General features: G+C 40.9%; 1 protein-coding gene across 1 annotated transcript in view; it reads left to right on the forward strand.

Annotated features, from left to right (window-relative positions):
• Window positions 1-7645: 7645 nt before the first annotated feature.
• Window positions 7646-24005, forward strand: part of LOC308661021 (acyl-CoA (8-3)-desaturase-like) — a gene marked incomplete at its 5' end in the record, with an annotated part of 53569 nt that continues 37209 nt past the window's right edge. Inside the window, 3 exons of the mRNA XM_081315713.1 lie at window positions 7646-7888; window positions 14824-14934; window positions 16067-16264. Of these exons, the coding sequence (XP_081171839.1) occupies window positions 7646-7888; window positions 14824-14934; window positions 16067-16264 (552 nt within the window). The remainder of the gene's footprint in view (window positions 7889-14823; window positions 14935-16066; window positions 16265-24005) is intronic.

The raw sequence follows: 24005 nt of genomic DNA on the forward strand, positions 1-24005 counted from the left end.
TATACCTAATTCCTCCAGCCATTCATCATACAGATTAGCCTCCAAATCATCTTCATTGCTCTTTTCTGCATTCTTTCTGGAGCATCAACATCTTTTTGTATTGTGGAGATCAGAACTGGATGCAATATTCCAACTGTGGTCTTACTAATGTGGTATAAAACAGTACTATCACTTTGTGTAATCTGATATTATCCTTCTGTTGATGCAGCCTAGCACTGTATTGGCTTTTTCGCTGGCTCATACTTATTTACTGCTGTTGAGCCAGGCACCACCTATTCTATATCTGAGCATTTGTTTTTTCTTGCCTAAGTGTAAGACCTTACTTTTCTCACCACTGAATTGCATTTTGTTGGATAGAGCCCAGGGTTCAAATCTATCAAGATCCTTCTGTATCTTGAGCCTATCTTTTGAAGTTTGGCTATTCCCCTCAAGATGGTATCATCTACTAATTTGATTTAATGTTTTATCTTGTTGTTTTCATTTCATTGTAAGCCACCTAGAATTGCCAATATTTTGATTGCATCTTTAAAATCTTAATGGATTAGATGTTCTAGATGCAATGTTGCATGTTTATGATCTTCAGATTATTTTATCTATATATTTGATAGATTCCATATAATTCAGGCATTCTTAAAAACAATGCATGAATCTTTAATATTCAGCAATTGAACCAAATTCATGTTAGCAGTCCTTCTGATGTCAGCTCAAAGTGATGAAAATAGAACAAGCCAAAACCATATGGGATAATATTTTAATTTCTTAGTTGCATCACCAATTGTCTTAGTTGCAAGACAATTATAACCTTCTGTATAAGGTATTTTAAGGTGTCCAGTATAATGAAGCATTGACAAATGTAATCAGTGGTGGGATTCAGCCATTTTGCACCAGGAAACAAATTTCAAATTATTTATTGACTTTCCTTTGATTTACCAAGACAAAATAGTCAAGATTATTATTCCAGACATTCTGTACATAATTAGTTGAATCAGCATCCTTCAATATCCTATTCAGCAAATATTTAATTCTGAAATAGAGTAACCAAAACAAAAAAACCACTCCACTCTAAGGCATTTTTGCAATTCAGCAAATGTTTTTAAAAATGTTTTCTCCAAACTGAATTGATCCAAACTAATAATACTATAGAAAGGCTACTTTGTCCTTCTCAAATAACTAACATGTGCTATTTTTTTTTCAACTGAGATTATTTCATAGTGTAAGCTATTCACTATGAATAGTTCGGTATAAGTCTGGTGTAATAGTTAAGGCACCCATTTAGTATAGATCCAGTTTGGTGTAACACTTAAGATATCAGACTAGAAACTAGGAGACTTTGGGACTTCTGGTTTTTGCACCATAGCTCATGGCTGCAGGATTGCGAAACTCTGGATCCCGTGGCTGTTTTTGTCCTGCCAGGGGACCCTAAATGGTCTAAAGTTGCCTCGGAGAGATGGCAAAGGAAGAGGGGCACCCCGCTGATCATGGAATGGTGGCAGTCATTCCGTTTCGATCTGGGGGAAGCTCTCTGACCCGACAGGAGAAAGGCTAACCTCATGCCAGCGTCTAGCCCAAGCTACCTGCAGCTGAAGTCCAAGAGTACTAGCCAGAACAACGGTGAACAGCGTGCTTGGAATTGCTGAGAGTATCTGATTTTCGCTCCTTTATTTTGCAACTAAGTCCCTGGGAAAGATCCCCAAAGCAAGAAAACCTCTGAAAGTGAGGAGAGAGAACTATATTCCCATTCCCCCATAGATGGAAGTGACGAATTAACTTTTAAGGATGAAAGAAACATATTGAAATTAAATTCAAAATACCACAATCTGATCAAATTTAGAAACTAAAACAAAATGCTAAGATTATATTCTAAAGGTTTTTGATGAAATTATATATAAAAAAGAAAAATAATAAGAATAATTTCTTGCCTGAAAGAGCTGGAAAACTAATATTCGCTGACACCTAGTGGACAATTAGAACATAGCACATTAAAGAGAATGTCCAGAAACAAAGAAAAATATGTTCCCATGAACTTTAATAGTCTTTCAGAGAAGAGATTATATACTGGGCCAGCTATAAGATTGGAAAGTGTCTGAAGGAAAAGAAATACTTTGTGCTCTAAATTTATGAATTGTTTACAGAAAAAGAAAAGCTTTGATCTATGACTAATCTTTGAGAGGGAAAGTTACAGGAAGGATTTAAGGTGGCAAAATATATTGAATTGTAATTCTGACTTATTGACAATTAACTTCTGAAAGAAATAATTATTATAAAACATTGATTTTACTGAAACCTTGACAATTGAAAATAGAGTGGATTATAAAAACTATATATAAAGACAAGAACTATACAAAATTGGACTGTTTGGATTTGAGTTTACAAGATTTACAAGATTTGGATACAAAAATAAATATGGAAAAGATACCTTAGGTATTAGAATATCAAAATAAACCTGAGAAGAAAGAAGACTTAACAAAGTGGACACTGCTAGGAGAATCACTGTTTGGGAGACAAAAAGCATACATCTTACATACTATGTATCCTCTACTCCTAACAACAACTATAAATATACAAGAATTGTTTGACTTGAAAATATTATTTTGGAAAACTATTTGGCAAAGGAAGAAGACCAGAGATGGGCTTAACAGACTTGATCTGCCCTACCAGATGGAACATTATACAAGCAAACACTTGTTTGAATATGGCTAAATAAACAAATAACTGGCTATAAAGGGGCTTTAGAATAAGTGGGATAAGAGATATAAGTAATATAGTATTTTTGATAAGATACAAAATGTAAAAATACTGGGATGATGTAAGTGAACAAAAAGTTTGAATTGTAAAGATAAATTAAGTTTGAAAAAATTTAGGAATGATTGAAATATTGAAGGGAAATTTGGCTTAATAAGAAGTTTGAAAAAAGGATATATAGTGATTTAACAAATCAACTTTTACAAATAGAAGTGAAATATAAATTGATTTAAAAAGATGTTATAGGTGGATGTTATGATAGATAACATCTATCATAGTAGTATAGTTTTTTTTATAATATATGAAATATGAAAATACTGGGATGATATATTTAAATGGAAAATTTGGATACTTATATGTTAATTACCAAGAAAATTATGATTGGTAAGAATTGTTTGAATATTAAGGAGAAATTTAGCTTAAACAAGATTTATGAAAATAAGATGCATGGTGAATCAATAAGATGACTTTTACGAAAATAATATAAGTTGATAAGAAAAAATGCTATGTATGGACGCTATTATTGTTGGTATAAATATAGAAGAAAATGTTTATTTTAATCATTTATATATATAAAATATCAAAAATTATATTTGTTCAATGTTGAAGAAGGAGAATACTACTGGGAGAAGAGAAGATCAAGGAAATATATTTATTTATTTATTTTATTTATTTATTTGATTTATATACCGCCCTACTCCTAGAGGACTCAGGGCGGTGTACAGGGCAATAAAATAAGAATACATTAGATAAATAATTTTAAAACCCAAATCCATCTGTTGTGATTCAGGGCCAGCCTGTGGGTCCGGCAGCCGGCTCGGATGTCTCGGATGACTCAGACGAGGGGGAGGAGGAGGGTGTTGAAGACAAACTTGCTGATGATGGCTTGGAGGCTTCGCAGAGCCCTCAGCCAGGGCCCTCTTCTCAGCTGCGCGAGCCCGACAGTGCGGATGATGATGACCCACAGCTGGCCCTGTTCAAGGACGCCCGACGCAGGAGGCAGTCAAGCAGGAACAAGCAGAGAAAGGCTGTGGGACTCCTCGGAAGGAGGCACAGGGAGGCCACGCCCTGATCTCTAATAAAAGGAGTGTTTGGGGAAGGGCTGGTTGCTGAAAGCAACCGCTCCGTTTGAGGATCAAAGTTCCGGTATTTTGTTTCTTGTTCTGTTGTTTGTGTAATAAATCTTGGCAGACGCCTTCCAGCCTCAGACGCTCTCCAGCCTCTGCCGTTTGTACAGGGGTTGCCTTTCTGCAAGGCCGGTAGCAGGCTGGTACAGAACACCATCAGGCCAGGCCGGCTTGTTCGAATAGATAAGTTTTTAGATCATGCCAGAAGGAGCGAAGTTCGGGGGCCATCCGGAGTTCATCTGGTAAGCGGTTCCAAAGGATTGGAGCACCCACCGAGAATGCTCTCCCCCTGGGGGTCACCAGCCGACATTCTCTGACCGGTGGTACCCTGAGGAGGCCCTCTCTGTGGGAACGTATAGGACGGAGGGACGATGACGCCGGCAGTAGGTGCTCCCGTAGGTAATCCAGACCCATGCCATGTAGGGCTTTGTATGTCATTACCAGCACCTTGAATTTCACTCGGAAGGTAACTGGAAGCCAGTGCAGCTCACGGAGCAGAGGTGTAATATGGGAGTATCGGGAGACCCCCAAAAGAACTCGTGCAGCTGCACACTGTACCAGCTGAAGCTTCCGAGTGGTCCTCAAGGGCAGCCCCATGTAAAGAGCGTTGCAGTAGTCTAGACGAGAGGTCACAAGTGCATGGGTGACTGTACGTAAGGCATCCAGGTCCAGATAGGGTCGCAACTGGCGCACCAGACGAACCTGGGCGAAGGCCCCTCTAGTCACAGCTCCTATATGATCTTCTAAGGAGAGCTGTGAATCTAAGAGGACACCCAGATTGCGAGCCTTATCTACGGGGGGTAATAACTCGCCCCCAATATTAAGAGATGGAATAATCTGAATTTCCTGACATGCCGGTCTGTACAGCCATTCAGTCTTGTCCGGGTTGAGTTGAAGCCTGTTCCTCCCCATCCATTCCCGGACCGCTTCCAGGCAACGGGACATCACGTCAAGGGCATCACTGGTGTGGTTTGGGGTCGAGATGAAAAGCTGGGTGTCATCAGCATACTGATGATATCCCACTCCAAAACCACGGATGATCTCACCTAGCGGCTTCATATAGATGTTAAACAGGAGAGGTGAGAGGACCGACCCCTGAGGAACTCCATAAATGAGAGGCCTCGGGGTCGATCTCTGCCCACCCGCCAACACCCATTGTGAACGTTCCAGAAGGTAGGAGGAGAACCACTGGAGAACAGTGCCTCCCACTCCCAATCTTCTGAGACGCCGCAGTAAGATACCATGGTCGATGGTATCAAAAGCCGCAGAGAGGTCTAATAGGACCAAGACAGAGGAATAACCCCTGTCCCGAGCTCGCCAGAGATCATTCATCAGAGCGACCAATGCCGTCTCCGTGCTGTGTCCAGGCCTGAAACCCGATTGGTACGGGTCTAGATAATCAGTATCTTCGAGGAACAGAGGAAGCTGATGCGCCACTACGCTCTCAACAACCTTCGCAAGAAAGCGAAGGTTGGAGACCGGGCGAAAGTTGTTTAAAACAGCTGGGTCCAGCGAAGGCTTTTTGAAGAGGGGTCTCACCACTGCTTCTTTCAAGGCTGTGGGGAAACTGCCCTCTTTCAATGAAGCAGTTATCACTGCATGGATCCAGCCTCGTGTCCCATCTCGAGCCGCATAAACCAGCCAGGAGGGGCACGGGTCCAATAAGGATGTAGTGGAGCTCAGCTTCCTCATGATCTTGTCTACCTCGTCCAGAGTCACAGGATCGAACTCTTCCCAGATAACATCAACAAGACTGTCCATGTTCTCATCGTCAGATTCTGCCCAGTCGGAATCCAGACTGGTCCGGATCCGAGCAATTTTGTCCAGCAGATGTTGGCTAAATTCCTCGGCACGACCCTGTAAGGGATCCTCCTTCACCTCTAGATTAAGGAGGGAGCGGATCACCCTAAACAGGGCAGTCGGGCGATTATCTGTGGACGCGATAAGGGTAGCAAAGTAATTAGACCTTGCCCTCCTCAGCGCCATGAGATAAGACCTCGTAAAGGACCTTAGTCGCGATCGGTCGGATTCGGATCGGCTGGATCTCCAACAGCTCTCTAGGCCCCGTCTCTGACGTTTCATCTCCCGGAGGTCCGTAGAAAACCATGGAGCCAACTGGGATCTGCACCGGGTCAGGGGCCGCATGGGTACAACTCGGTCAAGTGCTTCTGTGGCTGCCTTTTCCCAGGCTTCCACCATGGCATTGGCCGAGCTATGAGCAAAGGAGGCAGGTGGGGGACCAAGCGCTGTTTGGAACCGTCCAGGGTCCATTAGCCGCCTGGGGCGGTACCATTTTGTTGGTTCAGTAACCCCACGACGGGGAGTGGCAAAGCGGAAGGTCAGCCGCAGGAGATGATGATCTGTCCATGACAGGGGTGTAACAATTGGGGAACCCCCACCCAGATCATCTAACCACCGTCCAGATAGGAAAATCAAATATTATTAATTGATATACTAATTATGGAAATATAAAAATTATTACTGATTGTTAATTAAGTATTATTGATTGTATATCTATCCTAAAAAATTATGAACCAAGACAACAGGCTATACACCAGTTACTAAGGTTGTTATTGTAAAAAATCAATAAAGCCTTTACAAAAAGAAAAAGGAGAGTTCTAGTTCTGCCTTAGGCACAAAGCCAGCTGAGTAACCTTGGGACAGTCACTCTATCCCAGTGCTAGGAAACAAGCAATGGGAAATCATTTCTGAAATATTGCCAATAAAATTTGTCCAGTCAGGCACCGGGATTTGAATGACACACACACACACACAAAAAGAGCATCTTCCTTGTATAATGTGATTAAAATCTGTTTGGAATGTGTAAAGCTCTTAAGTTCAATCCATTTATTAGTGATCCATCTCTGTCAGCTCCCCATGACAGACTAACACTACCAGTAGGATGTGAAATTTGTCACTGTAATGCTTTGACAAATGAAAAGCTTTTTTCAGATTTTGCCAGTCTCCTTTTTCTGCGTAGAAATTCTCAACCTGTGACATTCCAGGGACGAAGAGGAGGCAGAAAGAGAAGAACCAACTCTGAATCACAAGTCAGGCTGTTCTCCAAAATGAATACTGGCACAACTGATTTTGGCCCCATCACTACAGTTGGGGAAGTCAAGCTTTACAGACACCCCTCCCCCCATGGATCTGGATTGCAGGAGCATTTCTTTCCCTCTTCTCCGTCCCAAACTTTTCAAATACTTTTCTAAGAAGTGTGCGCATCCTCCATCCGTGGTGCGAACATGCGAAGTAAGCACGATGATATTCAGGAAGAACTTAACTTCAGACTGAATCGCAGATTGGCATTTGATCGAATTGCCTCCCGTGACTGCGGGGCTAAAGAATTGGGGCGATCTTGCTTCTTGATGAAATCAGTCAAAATAGAGGCTCCACAGAGAGACTCCAAAACTTGTTTCCCAGTTTACTGAAATCAAACGAAAGGACCTTAATTCTTATCCTTTTGCTTGCGAAGAAATAGGATTTCTATGGAACCAATAAAAGGAGTTTGCTCCCCTTACTGCAGAAAAAGCTGCCAGCCGCCAACTCCTCTTTCGGACTCGAAATTCCGAACTTCCCAGGCTCGGCCGAGTTGGCTTTTGCGGCACCTCCCTCTCCGCGTTTGTTCTCCACGAGAGCAGCGGCAATGAAACTCTGTCGGCCAATCGGAGAGGGAGAAGGGGGAAATCTCTCTCGCCAGGACCCGCCCAGTCCGCCCTCCCGGTGGTGCTGAAAAGGACAGTGCCAGGTACCCCGAAGCCTCAGTCGGGAGGGTGATGGCTTCCCAGCAAGGAGAAACCGGGGTCAGGCAGAGGAGGGAGGCTGATCCCGCGGCCGATCTCTCCGGTCCTTCGCGGTGGTTTACCTGGGACGAGATCGGGCTGCGCACTGGCCAGGGAGACCCGCCACAGGAGCGCTGGCTGGTGATTGACAGGAAAGTCTATGACATCAGCCGGTTCTACAGGAGGCACCCAGGGGGTTCTCGGGTCATCGCAAGTTACGCAGGGCAGGACGCCACGGTAAGGCGCGCGGCAGGGGCGAGACGGAGAATCGGGTGTTTCCAATTCCGTGCAGCACGATTTTTTCACTCTTCGTGTCAACGTTGGATTCCTTTTCTTGCTGTTGTTACTTCTTTTTTAGCTTATTTCATTTATATTGCACTAAGATATATGTAAAGATAAACCCATCTATGATGCCAGATATGGATTTCTTCCTTTCTTTTGGAAACAGACTTTTTTTTCAATTCCTTCTTTCTAACATACTCTAATCCAATTTAATCTAATCACTGATTTTCTCCATGACAAGATTGACTTTTTTTCGGGGGGGGGATACCTTTTTTTTCACCTTGCAGAATTTGAACTTCAGTTTAAGTACTAATAGATGATGGTCTGAGCTACAATCAGCCACAGGAAGTGTTTTAACAGATGCAACTGAACTTTTCCAGTGTTGCTGGCATACAATGATTTCGAATGTTGTGCATTTGGTGCTGTCCATTTATACGAAGTTGCTTGTATTGAATAAACCATGTGTTCATTATGCTGAGATGGTTTTCCTGACAAAATTGCACTAGGTAATTCCATTTCCCTAGCTAGCCCAAACTTGTCTACTATTCTTGAAATTTCTCCTTGGCCTACTTTTGTATTGAAATCGCCCATAATGTACAAAAGATCCTTTTTGAAAGCACATTGAAGCTCACTTTTAAAAAGTTCAATTTTATCATTTGAGCCTACGGTTGGAGCATAGATTTGTAGTATGTAGTATGCTATGTAATTCTCAACACATTTAGCCGCTTGTTTGGTTACGTCTGATATTGTTTCCAGAAAAATAAACCATAAACTCGTCTGATTTGAACTGATCACTCCCATATCCAGTATAACTCACTGACACCAAGGATGCCTATATTCACCCTAAACATTTCTCTTTTTACAATTTTAAGCTTCCCAAGGGACATGCCGCTAACATTCCATGATCCAATTTCCTCTCCAAATCATCTTTATTGGGTTATGACCTGCCCAAACATTAGTTTCTATCTCAATTTCTTGTATCATCGTATTAAGTTCCAAAGATGTCCATATCATATCATTGATTTCAAGTCCAATGAGATCCATATCATATCGATTCTTGACCATGATTTATGTCTATTTGAGTAAAATGTATATTGTAATTTCTTTGGATTTTTCTCTCTCCATATATCTTGGACATAGAGTTCCTCTGTCATTTTAAAAAAATGCTTTAGGTAATATATGTCCTCCTTTTCTCCCTCGTTTGGCACTTTTGTAGTCCAAAGTTCCATCTGTTATTGCATTAAAGTCTCCCATTATACAAAGATTTTGATAGTTAAAATCTAATATTTTCGTATAGTTTTTGGTAAAATTGTTCTTGTTTATCATTTGGTGCATATATTGCTACCATCAGTATCTGTTTTGATCCTTTATTATTTCCACCATTAATATTCTCCCCTCTTCATCTGTGTAGATTTGTTTGGGGTTCATCGTTTCTTTAATGTATAAAGCTGTTTCTCTTTTCTTTTGAAGTGCTAATGCAAAGTGAAATTTACTAATTTTCAGTTGTTGTAACAACGTATAATGTTGTCTCTTAATGTGTGTTTCTTGAAGACAAATTATATCCATTTTTTAATTTTTGTAATCGTGTAAAGATTTTTCTCCTTTTTGAAGGAGAATTTAGTCCATTTATATTCATTAACAAAATCCCACTCTCCTCCATCTCTTTCAGTTATATCTAGGTCTTAATTTTCTAGTCGATCTTACCTGTCTCTGATCTCTTGGTCTTGCTCCTTCTTCTGTATATGTGTTTTTAATTTCTTCCTCCTGTCTTGGTTTGACTGCTCCTTCTACTGCCATTTCTTCCTGTTTCTTTGCTTCTCTCTTTGTACCAAATTCAGGGTCACCTCTTTCCAAAAATGCTGTATGGTTGTCAAAGAATTTCATTGCTTTAAGTGGTGTGTCCAGTCAATATCTTTTCACATCCCAGTAAATTAAAATCCCTTCTGGAATCAGCCATCTGAAATTCACTCCTTTTTGAATTAACTTCCTAGTTAGAAACTGGTATTCTCTTTGGAATTCTTTATTCTCCTAGGAATTTGTTTGAGGACTACAATTTCTTTTTCCTGTATTTCAAAGGTTCATCTCTTACTCTTCTCAAAATCTCGTCTCTTGTAGATCTTTTAAGAAATCTAACGTGTACTTCCCTGGGGACGTTATTTCTTCTAGCATAGTTTGAGTTGACTCAATAGATCTGGTCTAATTCTCCTTCCATTTGCTGTTTCCCAGTTCCTAGTGCGTCTGCCAATAATTTGGTTATTAAGCTTAAGAGGCCTTCTTCCTTAACTTCCATTATATTTTGAAATCTTTAAAAGTACCGTATGAGGCTCTGTCCATCTCTATCTCAGCGATTGAGTCTTCTAGTTCTTCAATTATTTGGATCAACTTCTGATTTTCATCTTTTAAAACTTCTAGTTTCTGGTCAACCTCAGTTGATTTATATTCTATTTTTTGAATTCTTTGTTGATTATCTATGATGATCTGTCTGAAATTTTCAAATTGAGAATCCATATTGTTAATTTTTTATTCATTTTATCAAAATCACTTTTCAGCTGCTCATGGTTTCTCGATGTGACCACCATGTGAGTAGCCATTGCCTCTTGAACTGCATGTAGGGTCGCTGGAGTGTATTTTTGGAAGGATTAGCCTTTTCTTGTTGGAGCATTGTATCAATTGATCTCTGATAGACTGGACTTACAAAAGCTGAAGAGGGAGCAGGAGATCCTTCCCCTCCCAACTTTAGATAAGTTAGGAGCAGTCATCTATATCTTTACATCATATGTTGTAACCCACCAAGTAAGTCAAAATTTATAATCCAATAGGCTCCTAACAAATAGGAGAGGTAAACAATAAAAATAGGTAAAGGTAAAGTTTCCCCCGCACATGCGTGCTAGTCGTTTCCAACTCTAAGGGCTGGTGCTCATTTCCATTTCAAAGACGAAGAGCCAGCGCTTGTCCGAGGATGTCTCCGTGGTCATGTGGCTGGCATGACTAGACACCAAAGGTGCACAGAACGCTGTTACCTTCCCACCGTAGTGGTCCCTATTTTTCTACTTGTATTTTTACGTGACTTCGAACTGCTAGGTTGTCAGAAGCTGGGACGAGTAACAGGTGCTCACTCGACCCACCAAATTGCCAACCTTCTGATCAACAAGCTCAGCGTCCTAACCCACTGAGCCACCACGTCCCTTAAACAATAAAAATAGTAAATAGTACAAAAGAGCAAAAGGGAAAAAAGAAAAAATAGAAGAAAAAATCCAAAATTTGTAATGCAAAGTATTCTTTTCAGAGGGATTTCTTGTTATTCACTCTTTCAAAACAGCTTGTAAAGATTCCAGGTCAAGCTGTGTTTGTAATCTAGGGATGTCCGATGACTTCAAACACAGTTTTTATTTATAATTGTAATCCATCCTTTAAGACAGGGCAATCCAAAAAGAGTCTTTCTTTTCCAGCCACAATCTTCAGGACTTTAAATTCCAAGCACACCAAAATGTTTAAACTATAAGCAATGTCTGGGCATGCAGCCACGTTTTACTCCAATCAGAGCAAACTGCATGTAGTTCTTCGTTTTGCCACTAGATGTCATTTAGATGTCCCTTCCCACCATACTTTGAAAAAGTTTAAGAAGTTAAAAACCCGATGGTTTCCAAACAAGAAATAAAGAAAAAATAAAAAATAAAACCGAACATTTTCCAAGTTATTCTTCTTTTATGCCTCAGTCAACTTCACAGTATTGTTATAAGTCAATTTTAATTTCCCCAAAGCTTAAACCACCGCTTATAGTTCAGGACGGAGGGGTAAGGAAAAAATCCCCCCTCCCTGGAGCTTGGGGCTTTGCTTTTGAATACTATTTCCCAGAACCAGTATTTCCACTAGTAGAGGGATAAGGAAAGTAGTCTCACCCAGATCAGCTGTTTTGCCTTCTACTTTAAAATTCATTGTCTTTGATGATCAGCTGCTTCTGGCAGACCACATGGGTGTGGTCAGCCTTTCTTCCTGCCAGTCCTGAGGGCTCCTTTGGATCAACTGCTGGCCCGTGATCTGCAAAGTTTCACCCTTTGGCCAGTTGCCTCTACGGGGCAAAGTTTGGTCCTATTGGACTCCCCAGCTGGTAGAAACTGGGCTTGGGAAGGGAGATTCATTCCCCAGTGCCCATCTTGCAGCGACGTCTCTGGAAACTCCCCATGATCCAATTTTATATAACTTTGTCCTGTGTAGGCAACCTCTTTCATCATGGGCACCGTCAATTGTTGGGCTTCCTGATGGCTTTCCTCCAACAACATCATAAAAAATCTGACTACTAAAAGCTAACCCTTGCTCTTCTCTAGTAGCTTGCAGGCTACCATCCAGCCTGGAGGGTCCACTTTTGGTATCCAACCTGAGTCATACTGAGTTATTGCCATAAAGTGAGTTTGACCCTGTTTCTTTGGATGATGTGGACAGGATTATGCATAGACTGAGCGCTACAACTTGTCTATTGGACCCATGTCCCTCCTGGCTGGTTTTGGCCACTGGGGAGGTGACAGGGGGCTGGCTCCAGGTAGTTGTCAATGCTTCACTGATGGATGGTGTCTTCCCCTCTGCCTTAAAAGAGGCGGTGGTGAGGCCCCTTCTCAAGAAGCCTGCCCTGGACCCAGCCTCCTTGAATAACTATTGTCCTGTCTCCAACCTTCGCTTTGTAGCGAAGGTTGTTGAGAGTGTTGTGGTGTGTCAGCTTCTGCAATTCCTGGATGAAGCAAACTATCTGGACCTGTACCAGTCTGGTTTCAGGCCCACTTACAGCACAGAAATGGCATTGTTTGCACTGGTAGATGATCTCTGGCGGGCCCAGGACAGGGGTTGTTCCTCTGTCCTGGTCCTACTTGACCTCTCAGTGGCTTTTGATAGCATCGACCATGGTATCCTGCTGCGACAGCTTGAGGGGTTGGGAGTGGGAGGCACTGTTTTACAGTGGTTCTCCTCCTACCTCTCGGGCCACTCGCAGTTTGTATTGGCAGGGGGGCAGAGATCTACCCCGAGGCCCCTCACCTGTGGGGTGCCTCAGGGGTCGGTTCTCTCCCCACTCCTGTTTAATATCTATATGAAGCCGCTGGGTGAGATCATCCATGGCTTTGGGGTGAGGTATCACCAATATGCGGATGAGACCCAGTTGTTCATCTCCACCCCGAACCAACCCAGTGATGCCCTCAACGTGATGTCCTGGTGCCTGGAGGTGGTACGGGTCTGGATGGGAAGGAACAGGCTCAGGCTGAACCCCTCCAAGACCGAGTGGCTGTGGATACTGGCATCTCGTATTGTCCAACATGTTCCATATCTTCTGATGGGGGGGAGGTATTGCCCCCCTCAGAAAGGGCTCACAACTTGGGTGTCCTCCTGGATTCACGGCTTAACTTGGAGGATCATCTAACTGCTGTGACCAGGGGGGCCTTCGCACAGGTTCGCCTGGTGCGCCAGTTGCACCCCTTTTTGGACCGAGATGCCCTATGCACGGTCACCCACGCCCTTGTCACTTCTCGCCTTGATTACTGCAATGCTCTCTACATGGAGCTGCCCTTGAAGTACACCCAGAGGCTTCAGCTGGTGCAAAATGCGGCCGCGCAGGTGCGATTCAAGGTGCTGGTAATCACCTTTAAAACCCTACATGGCTTAGGCCCGGGGTACTTGTGAGACCACCTGCTGCCATTATCAACCTCCCATCGCCCAGTTCGCTCCCACAGAGTCGGCCTCTTCAGGGTTCTGTCAGCTAAGCAATGCTGGCTGGCAACCCCCAGGGGGAGGGCCTTCTCTGTGGGCACACCGACCCTCTGGAATGAACTACCCCGGAGCTGCGGATGGTCCCTGACCTTCGGTCCTTCCGCCGTGACCTGAAGACATGCATGTTTCAACAATCGGGCCTGGACTGACTATAGTTTTAAATTTGGTTTTATTGGGTCAATTGTTATGTATTTACTTCATTGTTTAATTCTTTTTTAAACTTTGTATTTTATGTTTTTTAAGTTTTTATTGTTGTGAGCCGCCCTGAATCCTTAGGGAGAAGGGCAGCATATAAATTTAATAAATTCTAATTCTAATTCTAAAGTATGTCGGTGAGATTTATTTGCAGGGTAATTCACCACTGCTTTCCCTAACTCTTCTCATTTTTTTGGGCTTGGGACTGGCATATGGTCAATGAATCATCTGTTATTATGGCCAGTAATAATCAAAGTAATTTTAGCCTTCCTGTGGAGTAGATTTCTTGGTCTGATCCATCTAGTGCAGACATGTCAAACACAAGGCCCGGGGGCCGGATGCGGCCCGCGAAGTGGTTTTATGTGGCCCGCGAAGCCATCCTGGAAACAGTGAGGGAACGGCCCCCACTGCCTTGGCCCTGGCCCAGAGACCCTCCTTCTGCCAGAGACCCTCAGATCTGTCCCACTCCTGCCAAGGGCCCCCATAGGCACCCTTGATGCGAATGATGTAGAGCTGGCCATGCCCACCCAGTAGGCCATACACACTCTAGCCATGCCCACCCAGTAGGCAACGCCCACCCAGGCCACACCCACCCGGCCCTTTGAGGGCAACCGCAATGCTGATGCGGCCCTCAGTGAAATTGAGTTTGACACCCCTGATCTAGTGTATCTGACAAAGGCTGTAACTTCTTGCCAGTTCTAAGACAGAGAACAGAACAGCTGCATGCAAGTGGCTGTACTTTGAACTGTTTTCTTGAAGGAAAATAATTTTATCCTGGGTCAAACACCTCCTGGGAATTATGCCTGTGATGCCTTGAATTGGAAAGAAGAAAGGTAAAAATCAAGTATAATCACTTAGCCTAAACATGTTTCTTCCAGATTGCCTTTAAACTGGTTCTTTATTATAATATTTTTTTCTCTTTTTTCTTTATGCTTTGGCTTTAGGATCCTTTCACAGCCTTTCATGTTGACAAGACTCTAGTAAGGAAGCACATGGCATCACTTTTGATTGGGGAATTGGTACCTGATCAGCCCAGCTTTGAACCCAGTAAAAATGTAAGTTTGGAGACAGAGATTTGAGGTAGTGGCTTATGGTGTTAAAATGCAAAGCCTTAAATATTATAAGGCTTGACTCAAAGATCACTTTTGTCATTAAAACTGATCTGCTGTTAAAGGCAACAAAAGAGATTTTTATAAGGTATTCCTCAATCTTTCTGCATTGCCCTTGTATTTCACCCCAATCTCTTGACATTTATTTTTATTTATTTATTTATTTATTTATTTTTATTTATTTATAAATAAGTGGTTTACAGAGTCAATATTTTGCCCCCAACAATCTGGGTCCTCATTTTACTGACCCTGGAAAGATGGAAGGCTGTGTCACTCTTTAAGCCAGTCAGGATCAAACTCCTGGCTGTGGGAAGAATTAGCCTGCAATACTCCATTCTAATCACTGCACCACCATGTCTTCTAATAACCCTCTGATCACAAATCACTATGTGCATTGGAGGAGTCTCTAAATTGGTGTCATCTTGTGGACACTCAAGAAAGCTATATCAATTTGTCATAAAATTATTTTATTTAACACATTTTATGATTTTATCACCATATTTCTTTCTCTGTGTGTGTCAGTTTCTCCATTACAGGTAGACCTCGGCTTATGACCACAACTAAGCCCAAATTTTCTGTTGCTAAGCTAGATAGTTGTTAAGTAAATTTTGCTCCATTTTACAATCTTTCTTGCCATGGTTGTTAAGTTTATCACTGCAGTTGTTAAATTAGTAACATGGTTGTTAAGTGAATCTTACTTTGCTTGTCAGAAAGTTGCAAAAAGTGATCACGTGAACCCGGGACATTGCAACCATCATAAATATGAGCCAGTTGCCAAGTTTCTGAATTTTGATCACATGATCAAGTGGGATGCTGCAACAATCATAAGTATGAAAAATTGTCATAAGTAACTTTGAATGGTCATTAATTAAATGATGAATGATGATCCATATGTCTCCAAAGTGGGTAGTAAATTGTCTAGCAGTTTCCTCTTAATGCCTCTAAAAAAGATTTGGCAGGAGAAGGACGGCAATTACCACCAAGAGTTCTTGTTGTTAACTGTTGAGGCCACTGGCTAGCTATGCAGTATTCATGGAGTCAAAATACCTGCAAATTTGTTGTGTTTTTTTCCCCATAGAAATTATTAGTAGAAGATTTTCGGGAGCTGGTGTCCACTGTTGAAAAGATGGGACTCTTCAAGCCAAACCAATTGTTCTTTTTCCTGACCCTTCTGCACATTTTACTGCTGGATGCTGCTGGCTGGTTTGTGCTGTGGTATTTTGGAATATCTATAACACCTTTTCTTCTTGCGACACTTTGTTTGACCCTTGCACAGGTAATTTGCTTGATTTTATTTTTAGACAAAATTAAATTTCTCATTAGATAAGATTCATACAGCACAAGATCTTTTAACTAAATTAAAATAAAATAATTTCTCTGTAAGGAAAATAACACCTATTCAGTTGTTATGAGCCTTCAGAATTTTGCTCTGAACTGTTTGGAATAACGAAGTTTGAGCAATTAAGCAATTCAGTTAGCAAAAAAACTACTTTTATGTTGCCCAACAAATGATTCTGCCAACAATTTTATTTTATTCAAAAGGTTAAAATACAAAATAAAAAATAGTGACAAAACTAAACAAAAACATTGAAAAAAATGGAAATTTTTTAAAAAGGATAAAAACATATATTATGGTTAAACACTGACAGAACTATTGCAACAATAATAGCTTCCCCCACTTGCAAAGCAGGTCCAAAATTTATATATTTATATATTTATATTTATATTTCCAACCCAATTGACCTGTCATACCTTACATATATGAAAGAAAAAATAGTAAACAGGTTAAACAATAGCAAAATTAATGTTCAAACCACTCTATTAACAGTCTATTGTTGTAATTTACTCATAGAAAGTCTACACAGTTCCTTATTTACCATAAATTACCCCAATCGTTATCTCTGAGCCCAGGATCAAATACCTTTCTTTGCTTGGGTTTTTAATTGGGAACTTTCCCAACAATTGCATCTCATTTTCAAAGTTAATAATTGTAAATAATTCTGCAACATCCATTGTTGAATAATTCTCCCTGACAACACAACATTCTTCTTGCCAAGAAAGTCCAGTCCATCTTTCATCATATCCATTATCTCAGAATTTCTTATATTCCTATTCTTTTTAATCTTTTCTGGCAATTCTATATTTTTCAAACCAAGCACTTTCTTTTTCACACACAGCAACAGATCAGATTCCAATTCCTCAAATTGGAAATCGGGTTCAGCTATTATTTCCTGCCTTTGGATATCCTCTTGACTTTGCCAAACTGTTACTGACCCATCAATTTCTTTGTTTATATTTTCAAATAAAGCCTGTAATTTGGAGAACATTATTTTTCAGCTGCCTCCCAAACTATTTTGTCTCCTTTTAGAGGCATGAGAAACACTTTTATTCTCAAGGACAGGAGAAGCAAATAAATCATAACAGCTTCTACAGGGAAAGGGTCTCTGCCCCCACCATTAAAGAAAGGGAAATTTTCCCATCAAAATTTAAGAGATAAATACCACTATTTTAAAAAAGAAAAGAAAAAGAAAAATGCTAGAAGAAACAAAACTTATAGTATCAGTTTGTGTAAATGTAAGTCCCACCACAACTTCTTTATGGTTAAAAACAAATAGTTTAAAATTTGATAATAAGCAATGGAAGAACAGGAAAAAAGTTGTAAAAGTCCAACAAGGAGTTCTAAAATAGGTCAGAAATCAACTAGTCATAAATCAAGAGGCTGTGAAGCTTCAAAAATTGCAATTAAACCCAGGCATACTTAAGAAAAATGAGCAACTGAAGGGAAAATGTGGGAAGAGACCAGACCTTCAAATCACACCTTATCAAGAATTGAAGACATCTATACTCCCTGTTCTTCATTGGTGCGTAATCATCCAAAGTTCTTCTTGGGTCCTTCCTAGTCTCGTGTTGAAAGAATGGAGGGCAAAGCTACCAAAAACCCAACTCTGGTGTTAAAATCTGTTAACCACACCATCATGGGGTAGGGGCCTGCTCAACAAATGATTCATTAGAAAAGAAGGATATTGGGTCCATCTCATCTTATATCTCAAATCTCCCATTCTGAAGAACAGTAATAGCAATAGCCGTAGAACTTAGACTTATATACTGCTTCACAGTGCTTTACAGCCTTCTCTAAGCTGTTTACAGAGTCAGCATATTGCTCCCAACAATCTGGGTCCTCATTTTACCGCCCTCGGAAGGATGGAGTCAACCTTGAGCCGGTGGGAATTGAACTGCAGAACTGCTGGCAGCTGGCAATCAACAGAAGTAGCCTGCAGTACTGCATTCTAACCACTGCGCCACCATGGTTCTTGATGGAACACAAATAGAAATACATCACTAAAAAAACCAACCATGTCTTCCCACTGTCTATCACGTTTGTGGAAGATGGTTTTATCTACAATTATATTGTAGAAAAGCTTTCTTGTGCACATCCTGTTTGGAATGTTTCTCTGGGTGGCTGCCCCTTTGACTGAGTAAAAAAAAATCCTAGAATGAATTTTTATTTTAGTTATCCTAGCAATTCTTTCATAGTTATTACAAACACCACTGCATATAGTGGGAAAGCTCCAATCCAGGAGATATAGGAGTGAGACAAAAGATGACTTGGAATTGAGAGATGTTTGGAGGGAAAGAAATTTGGAAGAAAAAGATTTTACCTTTTTTTCCGATAGACACCAATCCTTTTCTAGGATTGATTTTGTATTAACTACTAATGATTTTTTTTCTAGGATTAAGAAGATTAAGATATGTCCAAGAACTCTATCAGATCATAGTCCAGTATGGTTGGAACTGGAAAAAGAGAGTGGAGATAGGAGGTCTTGGAGATTGAATGAAAATTTGTTCAGATATCAAGAAAATGGGGAAGAATGTAAAAAATAGATGAAAGAATTTTAAAATATAAATATGCATAAGGGTACTTCTATTGACCCCTTCATGGATTACTGCCTTGTCGTGGCGAAGGGGCTTGCGTAATTCAATGAAGCTATGAGCTATGCCGTGCAGGGCCACCCAAGACGGACAGGTCATAGCAGAGAGTTCTGACAAAACGTGATCCACTGGAGAAGGAAATGGCAACCCACTCCAGTATCTTTGCCATGAAAACCCTATGGACAGTACCAAAAGGCAAAACGATATGACGCTGGAAGATGAGCCCCTCAGGTCGGAAGGCGTCCAATATGCTACTGGGGAAGAGCAGAGGGCTAGTACTAGTAGCGCCAGAAAGAATGAAGCGACTGGGCCAAAGCCGAAAGGACGCTCAGCTGTGGATGTGTCTGGTGGTGAAAGGAAAGTCCAATGCTGTAAAGATTTTTTCTCCATAGGAACCTGGAATGTAAGATCCATGAATCAAGGAAAGCTGGACGTGGTCAAACAAGAGATGACAAGACTGAACATTGACATCTTAGGTATCAGCGAACTAAAATGGACAGGAATGGGTGAATTTAATTCAGATGACCATCAGGTATACTACTGTGGGCAAGAATCCTTCAGAAGAAATGGAGTAGCCTTCATAGTCAATAAAAGAGTAGGAAAAGCAATACTGGGATACAATCCTCAAAATGACAGAATGATCTCAGTTCGAATCCAAGGCAAACCATTCAATATCACAGTAGTCCAAGTCTATGCCCCAACCACCAGTGCTGAAGAGGATGAAATTGACCAGTTCTATGAAGCACTACAGCACCTTATAGAACTAACACCAAAAAATGATGTTCTTATCATCATGGGGGATTGGAATGCTAAAGTAGGAAGCCAAAAGATAACTGGAATAACAGGCAAGTTTGGCCTTGGAGTGCAAAATGAAGCAGGGCACAGGCTGATAGAATTCTGTCAAGAGAATGCGATGGTCATAGCAAACACTCTTTTCCAACAACCCAAGAGACGGCTCTACACATGGACATCACCAGATGGTCAACACAGAAATCAGATTGACTATATGCTCTGCAGCCAAAGATGGAGAAGCTCTATACAGTCAGTAAAAACAAGACCAGGAGCTGACTGTGGCTCAGACCATGAGCTTCTCCTTGCAAAGTTTAGGCTTAAACTGAAGAAAGTAGGGAAAAGCACTAGGCCACTCAGGTATGAATTAAATCATATCCCTGTTGAATATACAGTAGAGGTGACAAATAGATTTAAGGAATTAGATCTGATAGACAGAGTGCCTGAAGAACTATGGACAGAGGTTCGCGACATTGTACAAGAGGTAGCAACCAAAACCGTCCCAAAGAAAAATAAATGCAAGAAAGCAAAATGGCTGTCTGAGGAAGCTTTGCAAATAGCTGAGGAAAGGAGGGAAGCGAAAGGCAAGGGAGAAAAAGAAAGTTACGCCCAATTGAATGCAGAATTCCAGAGAATAGCTAGAAGAGATAAGAATGCCTTCTTAAATGAACAGTGCAAAGAAATAGAAGAAAACAATAGAATAGGGAGGACCAGAGATCTTTTCAAGAAAATTGGAGAAATGAAGGGCACGTTTAATGCAAAAATGGGCATGATAAAGGACCAAAATGGCAGGGACCTAACAGAGGCAGAAGAGATTAAGAAGAGGTGGCAAAATTACACAGAAGAACTATACAAGAATGAGCTTAACGTCCCTGATAATCACAATGAGGTGGTCACTGACCTCGAGCCAGACATCCTAGAATGTGAAGTGAAGTGGGCCTTAGAAAAACTGAGCAACAACAAAGCTAGTGGAAGTGACAGTATTCCAGCTGAGCTATTCAAAATCTTAAAAGACAATGCAGTAAAAGTGCTACACTCAATTTGCCAGCAAATTTGGAAAACTCAACAGTGGCCACAGGATTGGAAAAGATCAGTTTACATTCCAATTCCAAAGAAAGGCAGTGCCAAAGAATGTTCAAACTATCGCACCATTGCACTCATTTCTCATGCTAGTAAAGTCATGCTTAAAATCCTACAAGCTAGACTTCAGCAGTATGTGGATCGAGAACTACCAGAAGTACAGGCAGGATTTCGAAGAGGCAGAGGAACTAGAGATCAAATTGCCAATATACGCTGGATCATGGAGAAAGCTAGGGAGTTCCAGAAAAACATCTACTTCTGCTTCATTGACTATGCTAAAGCCTTTGATTGTGTGGATCACAACAAACTGTGGCAAGTTCTTAAAGAGATGGGAGTACCAGACCATCTTATTTGTCTCTTGAGAAACCTATATGCGGGTCAAGAAGCAACAGTGAGAACTGGACACGGAACCACTGATTGGTTCAAAATTGGGAAAGGAGTCCGGCAAGGCTGTATACTGTCGCCCTGCCTATTTAACTTATATGCAGAGCACATCATGAGAAAGGCAGGGCTAGATGAATCAAAAGTTGGAATTAAGATTGCCGGAAGAAATATCAACAACCTAAGATACGCAGATGATACCACTCTAATGGCAGAAAGTGAAGAAGAACTAAAGAGCCTCTTGTTGCAGGTGAAGAAGGAGAGTGCAAAACTTGGGTTGAAACTTAACATTAAGAAAACCAAGATCATGGCATCTGGCCCTCTCAATTCCTGGCAAATAGATGGGGAAGAAATGGAGGTAGTGAGAGATTTTATTTTCCTGGGCTCCAAGATCACTGCAGACGGGGACTGTAGCCAAGAAATTAAAAGACGCTTGCTCCTGGGGAGGAAAGCCATGGCAAATCTAGACAGCACACTAAAAAGCAGAGACATCACCCTGTCAACAAAAGTGCGTATAGTCAAGGCTATGGTCTTCCCAGTTGCAATGTATGGCAGTGAAAGTTGGATCATAAGAAAGGCTGAGCGCCAAAGAATTGAGGCCTTTGAACTGTGGTGCTGGAGAAGACTCCTGCGAGTCCCTTGGACTGCAAGGCGATCAAACCGGTCAGTCCTAGAGGAGATCAATCCTGACTGCTCTTTAGAAGGCCAGATTCTGAAGCTAAAACTCAAGTACTTTGGCCACCTAATGAGAAGGAAGGACTCACTGGAGAAGAGCCTAATGCTGGGAAAGATCGAGGGCAATAGAAGAAGGGGACGACAGAGAATGAGGTGGCTGGATGGAGTCACTGAAGCAGTAGGCGCGAGCTTAAATGGACTCCAGAAGATGGTAGAGGACAGGAAGGCCTGGAGGAATGTTGTCCATAGGGTCGCGATGGGTCGGACACGACTTCGCAGCTAACAACAACAACTTCTATTGAAATGGTTTGGGATGCAAGCAAAGCTTATATGAGAGGAGTGTTAATATATTTGAATAATAAACATAGGCGTAAACCGGAATATAAGCGAAAAGAGTTAGAGGAGGAAATTAAGAGGAAAGAGAAGGCTCTAATGTTGAATCCATCTGATAAGAAGATTAAAGAGGCAATTACTTTGTTACGAGGTCAGTTTAATATGTTGATGGCAGATCAAGTGGCAACCAATTTACGGTATGTTAAACATAATACTTTTTGTAATGCTAATAAGCTGGGTAGATGGTTAGCTTACTTGTTAAGGAAGAAACAAAGGTCACGTAATATAGATAGAATAGATTACAAGGGTAAAGAGGTGTTTCAGCAGAATCTTATTAAAAAGGCCTTTCTTGAATTTTATTCTAAGTTATACGTTAGGGATAAGATTCAAGATGTAGATATAGATAGATATTTACAAGAAGTTAATACCTCTGTTCTTACACAAGAGCCAAGGGAAGGGATGAATCAACTGATAAATGATGAAGAAATTATTTTAGCAATTAAACAATTAAAGGTGGGGAAAGCACCAGGAACAGATGGCTTGACTGTCGTTTACTATAAAGATTTACAGTTAGAAATGGTGGAATCTTTAAAAGAATTATTTAGAACAATTCAATCTGGAGGAGAAGTGCCTCCATCGTGGAAAACAGCTTTTATATCGCTGATTCAGAAGGAAGATCAAGATCTTACCCAAACCAAAAATTATAGGCCAATATCGCTTTTAAATACTGGTTATAAGATATTTGCAAAAATTTTAGCAAATAGATTAATGAAGGCCTAGGCCCGGGATATTTGCAGGACCGTCTGCTGCTGGGAACGACTTCACATTGCCCAGTGCGCTCACACAGAGAGGGCCTCCTCAGGCCGTCAGCTAGACAATGTCGGCTGGTGACCGCCAGGGGGAGGGCCTTCTCTGTGGGAGTGCCAGCCCTGTGGAACCAACTCCCCCTTGAGCTCCGGATGGCCCCAGATCTCCGGTCCTTTCGCCGCGGCCTTAAAACTTTCCTTTTTCATCAGGCTGACCTGGACTGACGACAGGGTTTTTTAAAATGTTTTTTAATTTTAATTGTTTAATCTAACTTATTTATTGGGGCTGTTTATTTAATTTCTTTTTACTTTTGTATTGTTGTTTTTATTGTTGTTAGCTGCCCTGAGTCCTTCGGGAGATAGGGCGGCATATAAGTCCCAAAAATAAATAAATAAATAAATGAATAAATAAATAAATAAATAAATAAATAAATAAGGTAATGCAGCAAATGATTCATAGTGACCAAACAGGATTTATAAGTGGTAGACAAATGAAGAATAATGTGAGACATATTGTAGATTTATTGGAATTTTTGGAAAGAAATAACCAGGTCTCTGCAGCGCTGATTTTTTTGGATGCTGAAAAAGCTTTTGATCAATTGGACTGGCAATTTTTATTTAAGGTACTGGAGAAAATGGAGTTTGGGGATAATTTTTTACAACCTACTAGGGCAATATATCAGAAGCAAACAGCTCAAATAATAATCAATGGTAGTTTGACAGAAACATGTAATATTGAAAAGGGTACAAGACATTTGTTGACATCTGTTGTCACCTTTGTTGTTTGTTTTAACATTGGAAATATTATTGATTAAGATACGAGACTCAAATAAAATTAAAAGAATTAAAATAAGAGATCAAGATTATAGATTGAGAGCGTTTGTGGATGACTTGGTTATTACATTAAGTCAAACGACTTACTCAGTTGTAGATTTGATGGAGATAATAATGTCATATGGAAAAGTTTCTGGATTTAAGATAAATACGCAAAAAACTAAAATATTGTCTAAAAATATGACTATA

The sequence above is a fragment of the Vipera berus genome, assembly GCF_964194415.1.
Source record: "Vipera berus genome assembly, chromosome: 1".
NCBI lineage: Eukaryota > Metazoa > Chordata > Lepidosauria > Squamata > Viperidae > Vipera > Vipera berus.